Source organism: Dasypus novemcinctus, chromosome 1 (assembly GCF_030445035.2).
Source record: "Dasypus novemcinctus isolate mDasNov1 chromosome 1, mDasNov1.1.hap2, whole genome shotgun sequence".
NCBI classification, from domain to species: Eukaryota; Metazoa; Chordata; class Mammalia; order Cingulata; family Dasypodidae; genus Dasypus; species Dasypus novemcinctus.
Window position 1 is genome coordinate 135,319,396 of NC_080673.1, and position 17,183 is coordinate 135,336,578.

The following is a 17,183-nucleotide window of genomic DNA, read 5'->3' on the forward strand; positions in this document are numbered from 1 at the left end:
AGCCTAAAGGCTTTTGTTTCGTTTTGTTTCCTTGTTTACTTGTTTGAACTAAATGTAAAAAAGCCAGTCAAGGAATTTCATTTAAAATTAGATTTTTTAAAGAGTTTTTAACTGATTTTTAAAAACATTTTTAAAACTTAAAAAAAATACAACACAGTGCAATAAAACACTCTCATCTTAAATATATACATTTATAGCTCAATGCATGCTTTCCATATGTATATTATACACACATACCCATGCATATATTGCCTGGATAAAGATAACAAGTTAAAGCTAGATTTGAAAGTTGTATTAGAAAAGCTAAAAAAATTTTTTAAAGCCAAGAGATTAAATATTACTACTTCTCTAAACTAAAATATTTTTGTTATATTTAGTCAGATTTTATTTTCATACCTCAAATTCATCTTGAGTACTTTGGACATTGCACCATCTGGCAACAGGTTCAGGAACCACTTCCCAATCCTCACAGACTTGTTTGAGAATATTCACAAATGTTGACTTCCCTGCAGCTGTTGTGAAAGGAGAGGAAAGGTAAAATTGAGGAAGTAAACTCAACAGAAAAAAAAAGCCAAAATAGCAATCAGCTTTTTTAAGATCTTTAAAAGCAAAGTTAATATTAAAAAAGTAAAATGCTCAATTTTCTGAATTTTCTCTATAGTTGCTTTTTTTTTCTTTATTGAAAACTAAAAAGATCTCTATGCAAATATGTTAAGCAATGCCTGGAGTTTTATTATTATTGTATGACACTTATAGGTACTGTGGCTAACAGAAATTATAAAAACATTTTTGCAAAGCACTTTCTATAAGCAACCATCATGTTCCTCCACTTACTTTCATTCTAAAAAAAAACCTTAAAAATAAAAGATGTCTGTGTGTATATACATATATATACACTTCATATCTCTCTGATCATTCAATAGTTTCTGAGATAGAGGAAAAAACAAACACTTCACAAGTAAGCAGGACATACTATGTTCACTATTTTAAAATATATTACATTTAATTTTAATATATTAAATATATTACATTTAACAGTAGGACAGTCTTGACCTAGAATCCAATAGGATGTAGCAATACTCCTAATGATCACCACACCCTTTATATCTTTAGTCACCAAATGTGGTTATATCAGACATATCTGGTCAACATAACATATAAACACACATGTATAAAAGAACATAGAAGCAACTTTGGATTACAGATGACTTCAATAACTTCCACCACCAACTACAAATACAATTCTGACTCAAACTACCCAGAATTAGGTCAGACTTCACAGCTTAAGGGCACAATCCTGCTGTCATTTCAGACACCAACTCCAAGTTCATGGGTTCCTGGGCTACGCATGATTATCAACTGGCTACAAATTCTGGGGTTCCTACCACTCCCTCAGGTTTGATAATTCTCAGAACTTAATAAAGTTACATCCTTATCATTCCTTTTATTAAAGTGAAAAGGATACAAATAAGAAGATACACATAGGGAAAGTCCTGGGAGGGTTCCACCCAAAGCTTCTCTGTTCTCTCCCTATGGAGTGAGAACACATGGCCCTCCCCAAACATCAATGCATGTCATCAATGATGGAAATTCCCTGTGCTTCAGGTGTATAAAATTTTTATTGGGTTGTCATTAAGTAGGCATGATTAAATCAATGCCCACAGGATTGAAATTGATCTAGAGTTTCCCTTCCTTCCCCAGAGATTGTGCCGATATGATTGGCTCAAAGCCCCAACTCTGAATCATCTTGTTAGCATAAACTATTCAGATGTGGTCTGGGGCCCACCATGAAGAACAAAAGACATGCCTATCATGGGAAATTCCAAAGATTTATTGGTTATCTCCTGAGAACAGGAACAAAGAACAACCAAGCATTACACTGCAGGTATATTTATAAGCAAAGCTTCCTATCTTATAAATTGGATACAAGAGGGCAAAAAGAACTTACCTTTGACTTGCAAAACTATATTCAAACCTAGGCATATAATATAGAAATGAAAAAACTGAAAGAACCTCAAAGAACCAAAGCAGAGCAAAAAAAAAGAATGGGTAAATAGGAAGATGACACAGGGAACAGTTGAGCAAAGCACAAAAGTCAAGATTATCTCCAGAAAAACACTGGTGACCTCAGATTGTGTAGAAAGGGTAAACAAAAGGATTATAAAGCATTTTAAAAGGAAGAATAAGTGAAAGCACTTAAAATGATCACCATTCACTGAGCTAGAGAGAAGAGGGAAAAGAGAACATGGTGTTCAGAAAGAACACCCAAGGAATACATTAGAAAAATCAGACAGCAAATCCATTCTGTATAGACTCTAAAGATCAAAAGAAGAACATACAGGTCCACAAATCTAACGTAAGGAAGTATTTTAGTAACAGCAAACATAAGATGGGTTACATGAATATAAAACTAAAATAAAGTTCAAATTCTAGGAAAAACAGAGAAATTGAAAATAGTCTTCTATATGTTGATTCACAACTCATTCATCTGTAGCTTATTTGGATCTGTCAAACAAGGTGGAGGGGACATGAAGATGAAATGCTAGGTCTAGCCCATAAGATGATGGGTCCAGTAGACAGACAGTTATGCAAACAAGTGCTGTAATACAGTGTGACAGGAGCACAGATGAGCAAAGTGAAGTTTAAAAAATGAGTTTTGTCAAGCAAATAAGTCTAAACAGAACAAACTACATAAGGGAGCATGGCATATGCTGTGCATGCAAAAATGTTTACAGTTAGCATAGTGGAGGGAAGCAAGGATCAACTCATGAAGAGTTTTGCTAATTAAAGCCTCAGTCATAAGCCAGGGGTCTCAAATTCAAATGTCAACATGGGCCAGAAGATAAATTAAACTATTTAAAACAGTTTTCTTTCCTATTAATTTTATTATAAGCAAAATAGTGCAAGAATAATAAACAGCAACTGACAAAGCCTCAGTGTCAGGAAGACAAAAAGTGGTGTATAACATACCCCACCTAAATACGAACAGTTGCCATACAGAAATCCAGTGTTACCAGATTTTTCAAGAAAAGCCAAGAATCTAGATGTTTATGGGAAATCTCAATTTTTAAATGCTGACATCCAATGCAAAAAATTTCAAAGCAGGCTATTAGTTTGCAACTCCTTTCAATGTAGATAATGGGGAAGACAGTGAAGAATTTTAAAACAGGGAAATGACAAGATTGCATCTGTATGTAGAAATACTGCTCTGAAAGTAATCAAGAGAAAATGGAGGGGAGCAGATGTAGCTCAAGTGGTTGAACACCTGCTCCCATGTACAAGGTCTCAGGTTCGATCCTGAGTACCTTCTAAAAACAAACAACCCAACTTTCATTGGGGAGTGGATGTAGCTCAGTGGTTGAGTGCCTGCTTCCCATATACAAGGTCCTGGGTTCCATCCCTGGTACCTCCTACAAAGAGAGAAAGAGAGAGAAAATGGTGTGACTTATTAGGAAATTATTTCAGGTGCTGGGAATATTAAAGATGCTTGAGGGAAAGTAGATTTCTATACATGATAGACAGCCTAACTGGATTTGGGAAAGGGGGTTAATTCATTGGGGTACTGATCTGAGGAATTGTTCATTCAAATTTACTTTTGAAATGACTGTCTTCAACTGTTATCCCTGTCTTTTTAAATGGTCTTCATCCAATAAGTAGCTGTAAAGAACCACACCAGTAAGCACTCACTTGCAAAAGATTTTACTGCTAAGAGGAAAATGAAGGCCTGTTAGATGTGTCTTTTCCATTGGTGACTTAATAATGGAGCAAAGAAACAAAAAGGCCTCTCTTTGAGGGTGTGTTGAGCTTTTTTCTATTCCTTTGAATACTGCTAAAGCATCTGCTTGCCTTCCCTTTTTCAAGAAGGTATTAGTGCTTTGAATGTGGGAAGAATTTTAAAATTTTAAAAATATTTTTGCATTATGCATGAACAGCCAGAACCCACCTGGGGCAAAAACAAAAAAATATTTCAGCAAAACAGGATGTGGCAGGCATAGGTTTTCTGTGGTAGGACAATATAGTGAATGAGTATCCGTTATCTTGCAAAATGACATGCTCCCTATAGTCTGCCCCAACTAGATTAAGAACAGAAACCTAGGCAATCTTTGACTACCAACCCAATATTTACTTGGATGCGGGGTAGGGTATAAGGAGCCCTATGCTACTAAGATCATGAAAAAACCTTTCCCTTGTACACGAATGTTTATTGCAGCTTTATTCATAATCGCTAAGAACTAGAAACAACCCTAATGTCCACAACTGGTGAATAAAGAAACTGGTATATTCATACAATGGAATACTACTCAGCAATAAAAAGGAACAATGCTAAATAAAGGAAGCCAGATACAAAGACTACATACTCTGTTTCCATTTATGACATTCCAGAAAAGGCAAAACTACAGGGACAAAAATCAGATCAGTGGTTACCAGGGGATAGGAATGGAGAGGAGACCCACTACAAAGGAGCACCAGGGAACTTTCTGAGGTGATCACAGTGTTTTCTGTCTTGACTGTGGTGGCGGTGACACGACCTCATGTTTGCTAAAGCTCCTTAGAAGAGCACACGGAAAAAGGAGTGAATTTAACGTATGCAAATCACACCTCAAGAAACTTGATCAAAAAAAAAAAAAAAGAAAGAAAACCCTACTATTGCGCGTTCCCAACCCAGACGCTGAAAAGGGCCCAAACCTCGCCTCACAAAGTGCGCCCTTCCCGGTACTACGCCGGGCGCCCGGGGTGGGAGTGGGGCAGCCACCGCAGTCCAGGAGCCTGAGGCGAGCAGAGGCGGAGGCGGGAGATGCTTGGCGGGAAGGGAAGCCAAGGCTGCGTCCACACAGCCAGGCGGGGAAAAAAGCCCTCAGGGAAGAGCACAGAGGCAAGTGTGGCGAGGCCGGCGCGTACGAAGCGGCCGCCGCCCTGTCTCCCGCTGCTTTAGGCTCAACACTTCCGGGCGCTCCTTACCGATGTTCCCTTCGATGGAGATTTTCTTGATGCGGGTCTCCTGAGACCTGGTCGCAGAAGATGGACAAGTTCTCTTAGGCGGTGTGGCCATTCTGTCTCTTTGTTGCGTCCCGGAACGCCTTGGGCAGGTAAGTGGCCACAGGTGCGCGCGCTGGGGCTCGCGTCCCCTCCGACCTGGGCCGAACCACGGGATGTTAGTTCAGTGGTCGGGACGTTTTGGGGTTTGATTTTGGCGCGCGGAGGTAGCTGCCGACGAGGCGGGGCCTGTGTATCGTGAAGCCAGCCCAGCGGGGAAACCACGCCTCCTCCCTCTCAGCCTAGGTTCCAGGCTTCTCCGCTCCGGCCCACTTCCGCGAAGGCCTCTGCGTGCGCGCGCCGGCACGTCGTGCAGCGCTGGAGCGGAGGACGTAGCTACGCGGTCGCGGCTCTGCGCTTCTACGCCGCGCGCCGGGCGGGGAGGGAAGTTTCCCAAGCACGTACAGACCAAGGGAGGGAGCTGTAGCTTGGAGGACGCTCAAAGGCAAAAGCAGTAACAAGTCGTCGTCACCTGGAGAGTTCGGGGCTAGCAAGGCTTTGGAGAACCGCCTTTCCGGTGATGCTTGTGGAGATTAACTGAATGGTCTGGCAGAATTGGTTGCATTTGAAACTTTTGTCAGTGGAGATGCACCGAGTGGTAGAAAAATCAGGATTACGCTGTGTTCTCAGCCTGCAGAGAGACCATCAGGCTGACTGCTCTGGACAACCCAGGCCTCAAGAAATGTATTGCGCTCTTACTGCATGGCAGGTACAGTTCTGAGTGCTTTTCATGAATTAAGTAGCAAGCCAGTCATTAGAGATACCATCATTAGCCCCGTTTTACCAGTGAAGAATCAAGCACTTCTTAGATACTTGTTCAAATCCTCAAAGTCAGTAGTAGAATTGGAACGGGAATTTATATGGTCAAATGCCTCCTAGGGAACTCTTTCCTAATATCCCTAACTCGTTTGATTAGGATGCTTGTCTATGCTTTGTAGAAGTTAAGACACTAAGTTTCTTTTCATCATGACTTGGTGTGTCTTTCCTCTTCACTGCAGTTTACAGAGGACAATTATTTGGCCCAATACCTGGCATATAGTTGACAAATGTATATTGAACTTTTTAATGCATAATATGTTGCATGTACTGTGCTAAAAGACTTAGCTAACTGGGACAAATGCAATTTAGAAATGTCCAGAGAAGTTCATTCCTAGTCATGGTAAAGACCTAGTAAAGAGGATATAACCCAGTATGTAAGTTCTCTGGTTCAAATTGTCTACAAAAACAATGGCCCTGTTTTCTGTGTGGGTTTTTTTTAACCTTACCACTATCATCACACCTGAATTACATCCAGAAGTGGAGTCAGAAGAAAGGGAAGAAATGTGAATGTATTTGTGAAAATAAATGGCAAAACTAAAAGGTGATTCCATGGGAAACTTTAAATAGGGTGAAGACAGTAAGAATGATTCTTGGTACTTCCCTGTATTATTTTATTATGCTATTATTTCATGTACAATACTTTTGTATAACCCCATAGGGATTAGCAGTAAGATCCTTGAAATGGCAAAAGCCTTAATCACAGATGGCAAGAAAGTAGAGAAAAAGTGTTAGAGAACCTAGGAATCACACTCGGAAAGAATTTTTAAAATCCTAAGGGTACTGGCAGTTACTAAGAGAGGAGTAAGGCAGTGTGAACCTCTGAGATCTTAAACAAAGAGGAAAGGGGAACTCAGGAAATACCATATGGATCTGACAAACAGCCTTCGGGGTAAAGAGTAGAAATTCCCAAGAAATTGTATCATGCAGTGATTGAGAGTTTAAACACTGGAAAATGAAAGACCAGGTTCGAATCCCAACTCTGCCAATTTCTGGCTGTGAAACTTTGAGTTCCTCTAAGCCCAAGAATGTAGTAGATTGCCAGATGATCTGACAGCATAAAATGCTCCAAGGTTCCATTTCCTGACAAAAATTTTGAACAACTAGCAAAAAAATGGCAGAGCTATCTTCTTCAGAGCTCCAGAAAAGAGAGATGCAGTAACAAGGTGAGCACCAAATAAAGAAAAAGTGCAGGATCAAGAAATTTCAGGGTACTTTCCCCTAACACAAACTTTGAACACCCAATAAGAAGTGGCAGAAAGAGCTTTAAGCTCCAGAAAACACTTAAAGGCTTGCAGTAACAGGACAAGCAGTGAATCAAGAAATAAGCAACTTAAAACTACTAGGATCATCCTATTTGACTACCACTTTTTTTTTTTTAAGATTTATTTATTTATTTACTTCTCTCCCCCCTCCCACCTTGTCTGTTCCCTGTGTCTATTTGTTGTGTCTTCTTCTTTGTCTGCTTCTCTTGTTGTTAGCGGCACTGGAATCTGTGTTTCTCTGTATTACGTCATCTTGTTGTATCAGCTCTCCATGTGTGCAGTGCCATTCCTGGGCAGGCTGCACTTTCTTTCGTGCTGGGCGGCTTTCCTTATGGGGTGCACTCCTTGCATGTGGGGCTACCCACGTGGGGGGCACCCCTGTGTGGCACAGCACTCCTTGTGCGCATCAGCACTGCACATGGGCCAGCTGCATACGGGTCAAGGAGGCCTGGGGTTTGAACCGCGGACCTCCCATGTGGTAGACTGACACCCTAACCACTGGGCCAAGTCCGTTGCCTGTACCACTTTTTCTTTTAATAATGGATTTTAGTGGCAGTGCTTATAGGATGGATGAAAATTGCCATGATCTGAAGAGGGAGGATTTTGTGTGTGTGTCCTCCTATATGAAAATGGTGGACAGGAAACTAGTGCCTGTGACATTTTGATTCTACATGCTAAATTTGAATTAGGTTAAATAATAAACTTGCAGGTGTTTCCTCCCCACACTTTAAACAGGGAAGCAATGCATTATATCAGGGAATACCTGATTATTAACACAGATGAACTTGGAAGAGATTGCCTGATTACTGCTGATAAGATATCTATGTCTTCCAAAATCATTGGAATATATCCTGGTGATGGTCCAGTAAAGTTTGGGCTTATTTTAAAACAAAAGGAAAAAAAGTACTAGGATCTCATGGTGCCCTGGCAGGCTACTCTCCCATTCCCTCAACAGTTTGATGCAGAGCTGGCCCATGTTTTCAATGCAAGTCCTTGATCACTTCTGGAAGGAGCACAGTAACCATCATACATATATTTGGAGCATGTATATCTGGCCCAGTCTCTCTGGTTGTGACCTGAAGGAAGAAATCAGGACAATCATTGCAGGGTTGCCTTGAATGTAGAAAACAACTCTACCATAGAACACTGTGTGAGAGCAGTCAAGTTGTGGCTGCCTGGAGCAAGGGATTACTAGCTTAAAGACATAGTGCAGTGCCCCAGACTGTAAGGAAATTGTTTTATAGAGAAGAGGAGATATATGTATTGTGTAAATGGGGAGATTCCTAAGGCAAGATACTTTGGAGGCCCCTCACACTGGCCTGGAGCTATTCTCTAAACTCACTGTATGGATAAACTTTGTCTGATAAAGAGCACTGGCACAGATCAATCTGGAAAGACCAGGAAAGTTGTTTTATTTTTTTTTCTCAGTTCCTGGTATATAAGGAAAGCACTGTCATAACACTAGCTGGATATAAGCTTAAAGAACAGATGCCTCAGTGTCTAAGTTCCAGCTATAACACATTAAAATATCGAAACGTCTAGGTTTCAACAAAAGATTGCAAAACAAACAAAGAAACAGGAAGTAGTGGCCTAGGCAGAGGTGTCCCAAATATGGTGAGGAGCTGTCCAAAATGACAACTTCCCTCCAAACTTATAGGGATGCCTCACACCAAAGAATAACTCAAACAAGTCCAGGTTGGTGAGTAATGAGCATTTATTTAGGGGGCTTACAGGAATCCTCATCGGTAGTGGTGGTAGGAGAGAGAGCATTTTCCAAGCTCCATCATCATTTGCCCCACTACAAAACAAGAAGGGTCTTTTTATTTTCTCTTTTTCTTTTTTTAATTTCTCTCACCACCCCCCGTTTTCTGCTCTCTGTGTCTATTCACTGTGTGTTCTTCTGTGTCTGCTTATAATCTTGTCAGCAGCACCAGGAATCTCTTTTTATTGTGTCGTCTTGCTGCATCAGCTCTCCATGTATGTGCAGTGCCACTCCTAGGCAGGCTGCATCTTTTTCATGCTGGGTGGCTCTCCTTACAGGGCGCATTCCTTGCATGTGGGGCTCCCCTATGCAGGGGACACCCCTGTGCGGCAGGGCACTCCTTGCATGCATCAGCACTGCACATGGGTCAGCTCATCACACAGGTCAGGAGGCCCTGGGTTTGAACCTTGGACCTCCCATGTGGTAGGCAGAGGCTCTATTGCTCTATCCAGCTGAACTAAATCTGCTTCCCAAGAGGAGTCTTTTTAAATGCATGTCTAAGTGCAGATGGGGAAGGCATATTAGGGGCAGGCAGCAGGACTTCTAAAGAATGCACTGTTACAAGATTTACTTATCAGTTAGCCAGTTCACAACTAGTTCCTGAGGCTTGCTTTTTAACTATTTTGAAATAGATTGTTGCTGCAACTGAAAGGGGAAAGAACTGGGAAGAGTTGGGGGGGGGGGAGGGGAGGGAAATGCAAAGTAATATATGCTACAGAAGAAGAGTAAAACATTAGAAACAATCAAAGAGGAAGACCAGACCAGGGATATCACAAGACATTTTTTAAAAATTATCCTATTTATTAAGGGAAACATGGACAAATAACTAGAGGAGATCAGGAAAATGACAAATGAACACAAAGTATCAATAGAGAGATGGAAATTATGAAAAAGAACCAAACAGAGCTGAAGACCACAGTAGAAGACATTTAAAAATACCTAGAGGGGTTCACCAGCACATTGGAGCTGGCAAAAGCAAAAATCAGTGAACTTGGAGGTAAGACAATTAAAATCATCCAGTCTGAGGAGCAGAAGGAAGAAGGATAAAGAAAAATGAACACTCTTCTGTCACTTTTACTGAACCTGTGGTTGGCACTAGGGATGGTCCATACTCAGGAGACTTGAATCTCTGGACTGCCCATGTGCCAGCTGGGCCCTGAGCCTCAGCAGAGTGGTGACTCCTACTCTTGGTTCATTGGTCTTACCCAGGTCAGCTAACAGGAAGATGAAGATGGTCAACCACCACACCAGGAATCAAGAGTGCCTACAACTGTAAGCAGAGGAATTGCATCCATCATGCATGTGGAATCTAAGCTCCCTTTTGATCTAGAGGTGGCGGGGACATCGCCACCCCAGGGTCCACAGGTTGGAGGAATAAAATATGGACTAGAGTGGACTTACTGATATTCCATGGTAAAACACTGTGACAAGTAATAGAAGAAATTTTAGCATCAAGGTGGAGAAAGTGGCCACAGTAGTTGCTGAGGGCAGGGAGAGGGTGGAAGAGATGTGATGTGGGGGCATTTTTGGGAATTTGAGTTGTCTTAATGATATTGCAGGGTCAGATGCTGGGCTTTATATATTCTGCCATAGCCCACTGAATGTACTGGGGGGAGAATGCGAACTACAGGGTAAAGTATTATCTGTGTAGCGCAGCAGTGCCCCAAAATTTGTTCACTGAGTGCAGTGAGGGTGCTGCAAAGATGAGGGAGGTTGTTGGAGCGGGAGGAGTGGGGTGAAGTGGGGGGGGTATACAGAAACCTCATATTTTTTAGTGTAACTTTTTTTTGTGATGTATATATCTTCAAAAAATACAATTTACAAAAATGATGTGGGGAGTGGGTTATATGGGAACCTCATGTTTTTTGTTTTTTTATGTTTTTTAATGTAACATTCCTTGTGATCTATTAATTTAAATTTTTTTTAAAAATGAACAGAGCTTGAGGAACACGTGAGACACCATTGAGGGTATCTATATACACATTGTGGGAGGTATAGAAGAAGGAAAAAAAAAAAAAAAAAGAAAGGGACAGGGAGAATAGCTGAAGAAATGACGGCTGAAAAATTTCCAAATATAATAAGACATGAATATACATACCCAAGATGGTCAATGAACTCCAAACAGGATGTGATAGTTTGAGTCCTTTGGGCCCCAGAAAATTTTGTTCTTAAATTGATCCATTCCTCTGGTTTTGAACTTCTGGTGAACCTTTGATTAGATTAGATTCAGTTAAGGGGCATTTGATTAGATTATCCCAGTAAGGCATAGCCCAGGGTAGGTCTTAATCCTCTTACTGGAGTACTTTATAAGCAGAATGAATATACAGAGAATAAGACCACAGAGACAAGGAAAAAATGCCAAGAAGCTGAGAAAGAAACTGAAATCAACAGAACACAGAAGCTGAAAGAAAGCCACTGAAGTCAGAATTTGAAAGCAACAAATCCCAGAGAAGAGTTTTTGAAAAACATCTGTGTGCCTTATCGCCCACAGCTGCAGCTTGGGGAGAAGGCATCTCCTGATGATACCTTGATTTGGACACTTTCATGGCCTCAGAAATATAAGCTTTTAAATTAATCCCCATTGTTAAATCCAACCCATTTCTGGCATACTGCTTCAGCAGCATTAAGCAAAATAAAATACAGGAGAAACCCAAATAGACCCACACCATACCCTATTTTAATCAAACTGTTGACTGCCAAAGAATTCTGAAAGCTGCAAGAGAAAAGCAAATTGTTGTATACAAGGGAGCCTCAGTAAGGCTAAGTGCAAATTTCTCATCAGAAACCATAGAGAAAAGGAGGCAGCAGGATGACATTTAAAATGCTGAAAGCAAAAAATTGCCAACTAAGAATACCATATCCAGAAAAACTGTATTTAAAAAATGAGGGAGCAATTAACACATTCCCAGATAAACAAAAGTTGAGGGAATTATTCACACTAGACTGGCCCTACAAAAGATGCTAAAGGAAGTTCTGTAGTTTAAAAGGAAAAGGACAATATACAATAAATCAAAGCCACTTGAAGAAATGAAGATCTCCAGTAGGGGTAACAATATGGGCAAATATAAATACCAGTACTTTTGTACTTTTGGTTTTTAATTTCAGTGCTTACTCCTACAAGATCTAAAAGGCAAATGTATACAGTGGTTGTGGACTCATATAAACAAGTTATTTGTGACAAGAACTACAAAAAGCTTGGAGGTTGGAGAGGTATGGATGCAGTTTGTGTGTACTATTGCACTTAAATTGGTAGCAAAGCATATGAGATTGTTATGGATTTAGGATTTTAAGTCCAGGTCCCTTGGTAACTACAAAGAGTATAAGGGAATATGCAAGCTCATAGAGACAAAATAAGAGTACAAGGTGCCAGGGACAGGGTATAGGGGGAATGGGGAGCTAATGCATAATGGGTTTAGGATTTTTGTTAGCAACATGGAAAAGTTTTAGAAATGTAGGGTGGTGAGGGTACCATGACACTGCATGTGATTAAGACCACTGAATGGTACACTTGGAAGTGGTTGAGAAGGAGTTTTTTGTATATATTTTCCCACAATTAAAAAAAAAAAAGCATTGGAAGAGACAATGGGAATTAATTGCAATGCATGATCATGGACAGGATCTAAGAAGGAAGGAGCAAAGCCTTGAAAGGACATTATTGGTTCATGTGAAAAAATTGAAAGATGGACTAAAAGCTTTATAGAATTGTTAAAATTCTTGAACTTGATCATTGCAGTTAAGGTGGCGACATAAGTGAAAGTCCCTGTTCTTAGGAAATATGCATAGCAGTATTAAATATTCAAAGAGCATGATATATATAAACTACACTCCAGTGTTCAGAAAATAGATTGATAGATGGTGAATGGATAAATAGAATATGGCAAATGTGGCAAAAATGTTAAAACTGGTGGATCTTAGGGAAGATAGGAGTATGTTGGAGTTCTCTATATGGGGTTTGTATTATTTTTGTAATTGTCTCATAATTTGAAAGTTAAAAAAAGCACAGCTTAAAAATGGTAGAAGCTCATTCATGGTGCCCTTGCTGGCCACTCCCCCATGCCCTCCCAGGCACAGTGTGAAGCTGGCCTGAGCACTCATTGCATTCCCTGATCCTGTTCTGGAGGGAGCAGAGTAACTCCCATGGGATATTGAGGTGCTTTTACTTAGGTGCCTGTTGGTTAGGTGGCAGCTTGAAAGACAAAACCAAGACACTCATCTCTGGCTCAATATCCCAGAACTTACCCTGCAGGCAGAAGCAGTTTGTGGACAATTAAAGTGGTGTAAGGAACAATCAGATCATAGTGGACTGGGGACAAAGGATTACTAGCTTCAGGACATACAATAGAGCACCTGGGGAGTGGGGAAAGTATATTTCAAAGGAAATAGAAAAGGCATTCTCATTCCTGCAAAGGGAATTCCTAAGATCCAAGAGAACAAGCCCCAGACAGGATACACACTCCGAAAAGAATGAGGACTCTGCAGGTCACATTCACTTCTGGCTGATAATGATAACAGAGGGAGAACTGGAAAACTCACAAATATGTTGAAATTAAACAACACACTCTTAAACAACCATTGGGTCAAAGAAGAATTCACAAGAGAAGTTAGGAAATATCTTGAGGTAAATGAAGATGAAAATACAACATACTAAAACTTCTGAGACACAGCAAACGCAGTGCTGAAAAGTGTATTTATAGCTCTAGATGCTTACATTACGAAATAAGAAAGATCTCATATCAGAGACCTAACCTCACTCCTGAAGGAATTACCCAAAAGTGAGCAGAAAAAAGTAAATAAAGATTAGAGCAGACATAAATGAAAATAATAGAATCAACAGAACCAAAAGTTGGTTCTAAAATCAATAAAATCAACAAACCTTCAGCTAGACAAAAATAAAGAGGACACAATTAACTAAAATCAGAACTAAAAAGGGGGCATCACTACTGTCCACACAGATATAAAACAGAATTGTGAGAATATTATAAACAATTGTATGGCAACAAATCAATCTCATTGTTTTACCTAAAGTAAATACCATATAGTGGGTTGGCTTAGCAAGAATTCATTGGCTCATAGTTTGAGGTTAGAAGTCCAAAACCAAGGCATCAGCAGGGTGGTACTTTCTCCCTGAAGACAGTGGCATTCTGGGGCTGGCTGCCAATGACTCCTGGGTCTTTGCATCACATGACAATGCATTGGCAGCATCTTCTTTCTTCTGGAATTCTACTGACGTCCAGCTTCTTTCCCATGGCTTCCTCTTTTCATGCCCAATTTCACTTGTTATGACGCCATATTGGAACAAAGCCCAACCTTATTCATTTTAGGCACACCTTATCTAGTAACATTTTCAAAAGTATTATTTATAAATGGATTCACATCCACAGGACCAGGAGTTGGGACCTGAACATTCCTTTTGTGGGGGACATGATTCAGTCCCCAATACTAGGTGACATAGACAAATTCCTATAACACACAAACTACCTATACTGACTCAGAAGTAGAATATCTCAACAGACCAACAAGAGACTGACTCAGCAATCAAAAACTTCCCAATAAAGAAAATTACAGGATCAGATGACTTCACTGATGATTTTACCTAGCATTCCAAGAAGAATTAACACCAATCCTTCTCAAACTCTTCCAAAAAAACTGAAGAGGGAACACTCCTAACTCATGTTATGAATCTAACATCACCCTAATACCAAAACCAGATAAAGAGGAAACTGTATTTTCCACATGATTTTTCTGCAAGTCAGCTTCTCTAATTGAAAGATTTTTAAACAAAAATAAAAGTATGCCTCAAAATTACAAACACAGTAAATAACTGAAGCTCAGAGCCTCTTGCATCAAGTTGAGTATAATTTCCATTTTCCCCCCACAGGAGTCTTTATAAGGAACAGAGCAGAAAAAAACACTTTCTAAAACACTTTCCTGATTTTGATGCACTATCCCTCATCTGAAATCCTTGGAACCAGTTATGTTTCAGAATTTTTTAAAAATTGGATTTTAGAAAATACCAGCAGGGGTTTTAAATCAGAGCCACTAATAATTTGAAGTGAAAAATTATTTCACACTAAGTGGGATAATGACTATTAGCCAGCTCATCCCAGACTAAGTTCCCACTGAATTCAAGGCAAAACTTTTAGTTTTGTTTTGTTTTTTGTTTTTGCAGAGTTGCAGATGCCAGGAGAGTGTACTGGAGCACTCAGCCAGTCATAAATATGCTATCAGCCTTCCTTGCCAGAAATTTTCACTTCAATTTTGGGATTCCTTTTCTCCTCTGTGAGAATTCTGGTATAACTAAAGAATGAGGCAGGATCCTAACTGGTAACACACAGTTTTTGTTTGCTTGTTTTTTAAGCAACATATTTAGATGATTTCCACAAGGCATACACGAAGTTTCTAACATCACAATTCAGTGAAGTACAGAACATTAAGTTATAGGCTGTGGGAACAGAAGGCAGCACCAATAATAGCACCTTCCAATCCGGTTGCTTTGGAGGTAGGAGGCGGGGGTAGGTCTTTTTTTTTAACTGACCCCTCATTTCATTGTACAAAAGGAATGTTCTGATCGATAGCAAATTTTGTTGAAAACAAAATGGACTATAAAGCAAATACTACACTATGTTGGGGTGGAAGCAGGAGGAAAGAATGTGTCCTTCAAAGCAGGAGGAAAGGCAGTCAGGGGAAGGTTTGGTGGCTGTGACTTCAGGTGGCCACTCATGTTGCTCCTTTTTACTTTCGGTAGTCTCAGGAAGGTCCGATTTTTCTTCTCTTTCCTCCCCTTTGTGTTTGCTTGAAAGTTTCACCAGCTATCCACACATCCATCTTGATTTTCCTCAGTTTTTCTGCTACTCCTTTCTTGTTCAGCTTTTTCTTGAGCTTCAATCTCTTCTTCCTCTTTGACGCTTCTTTTCATGCATCTCTTTGGCTTCTCTCTTTCCTTTTAATTTCTAGTTCAGCAAAGAGTTTCATGGTCTATTTGAACAGTACTTGAACAGCTCAGGATCATCCTCTTCTGCATTTGTATGTTTTCCTTCTTTAATTTTTTCTGCTCTTTCAGTGTGTTCCACGTATTCTTTCCAGTCTGAATTATATCCAGGGCCCTTTACTTTCATTCCTGATCCAGTAACAACTTGTAAGCTTTGTCCACAGCTTCAAAAGCCGTCTGTGCTCTGTCAGCATCATCTTGATTTTTGTCAGGATGCACAAATACAGATAACTGCTGAAATCTCTTTTATTTCCTCATCTGTCACTTCAGGATCAATTTTAAGAACCTCAGATGGATTCAAATTTAAGTTAGGAGGAACCAAGGATGGGTCAGTCTTTCAATCTGATTTGTGGACATGAGAACAGAATCTCTCTTATTTGTTTCACCTTACTAGAAAAGGTCATAAATGCTTTCTTTGTACTGCCTCCACTGCTTGAGGTTGTGCTCTCTGCTGAAACCGCCATTTCTCCTGCCATGTGCTCCTTCTGCACAAAACATGTTTTTAAAGACAACTCTAAGCAAACTCAGAAAATGACAGTGAAAGTAGAAAAAAATAAAAGGCCCTTAATATTGATTAGTGGTCACACAGTGCATATATTTATATCAACCTGATTACTTCTGTAATATGTTTATCAATTCAGTAAGCTTGGTTATAAATTTCCCCTTGCAACCTTTTTTGTTTCCCAGAAGCAGGATACAGAAGCCATCTGTGGTGGTTTGGCACTATGTGTATTCCAGATTAAACATGTTCTTAAACTTAATTCCTGTGGTTGTGAAGCTATTTTAAGTAGGTCCTTGTAATGAGGTTACTTCAGTTAAGGTGTGGCTCAGTTCATTCAGGATGGGTCTTAATCCTATTACTGCTGTCCTTTAAAAGCAGAATGAAATTCAAAGAGAAAGTTATGGGATGCAAGCAATTGAAGGTCAACAGAACCCAGAATAGGAGAACCCAACATGTACATTAGTATGTGACAGAGGTGCCAAGGACTAAGAATCACTAGCAGCGAGCCCCAGAATGCCAGGAGGAAAGCATCACCTTAATGATGCCTTGATCGAGACTTCTCCTAGTCTCAAAATCATGAACAAGTAAATTGCCGTTGCTTAAGGCAACCCATGGCATTTGCTTAGCAATAGGGAAACTCAAGCACCATCATAAAAGCAAGAATGGGGGAGTCACGGTGCTTCCAGTAAATCTGCTGAAATGTGATAGCAAAATAACATACTAGAACAGCATAGGAGCCATCAAGGCTATTTATGTCCTTAGCAAAGGAAGCACTGCTTTGCTGCCTGGCTGTAAAGTGAACTTATGACATCAAGA

General features: G+C 40.1%; 1 protein-coding gene, 1 long non-coding RNA gene and 2 pseudogenes across 4 annotated transcripts in view; 2 read left to right on the forward strand and 2 right to left on the reverse strand.

Annotated features, from left to right (window-relative positions):
- The window catches only part of DCK (deoxycytidine kinase), a 29,915-nt gene extending 24,539 nt beyond the window's left edge, over window positions 1-5,376 (reverse strand). For 2 of the 3 annotated variants that reach the window (XM_004477542.4, XM_004477543.4), the window contains exons 1-2: window positions 4,960-5,327; window positions 397-512 (exon numbers count right to left, since the gene is read on the reverse strand). In XM_004477542.4, coding sequence (XP_004477599.1) covers window positions 397-512; window positions 4,960-5,050 — 207 coding nt within the window. In that variant the 5' untranslated portion in view covers window positions 5,051-5,327. Of the gene's footprint in view, window positions 1-396; window positions 513-4,959 lie in introns of all 3 variants that reach the window. The other variant, XM_004477541.3, reaches the window with a different exon arrangement.
- Window positions 5,314-17,183, forward strand: part of LOC131278528 (uncharacterized) — a 40,311-nt gene continuing 28,441 nt past the window's right edge. The window contains exon 1 of the long non-coding RNA XR_009185883.1: window positions 5,314-5,743. This is a non-coding gene — a long non-coding RNA (uncharacterized lncRNA). The remainder of the gene's footprint in view (window positions 5,744-17,183) is intronic.
- Window positions 7,628-7,761, forward strand: LOC111760274 (small nucleolar RNA SNORA29; annotated as a pseudogene).
- On the reverse strand, window positions 9,604-16,416 carry LOC131278525 (dnaJ homolog subfamily C member 8 pseudogene; annotated as a pseudogene).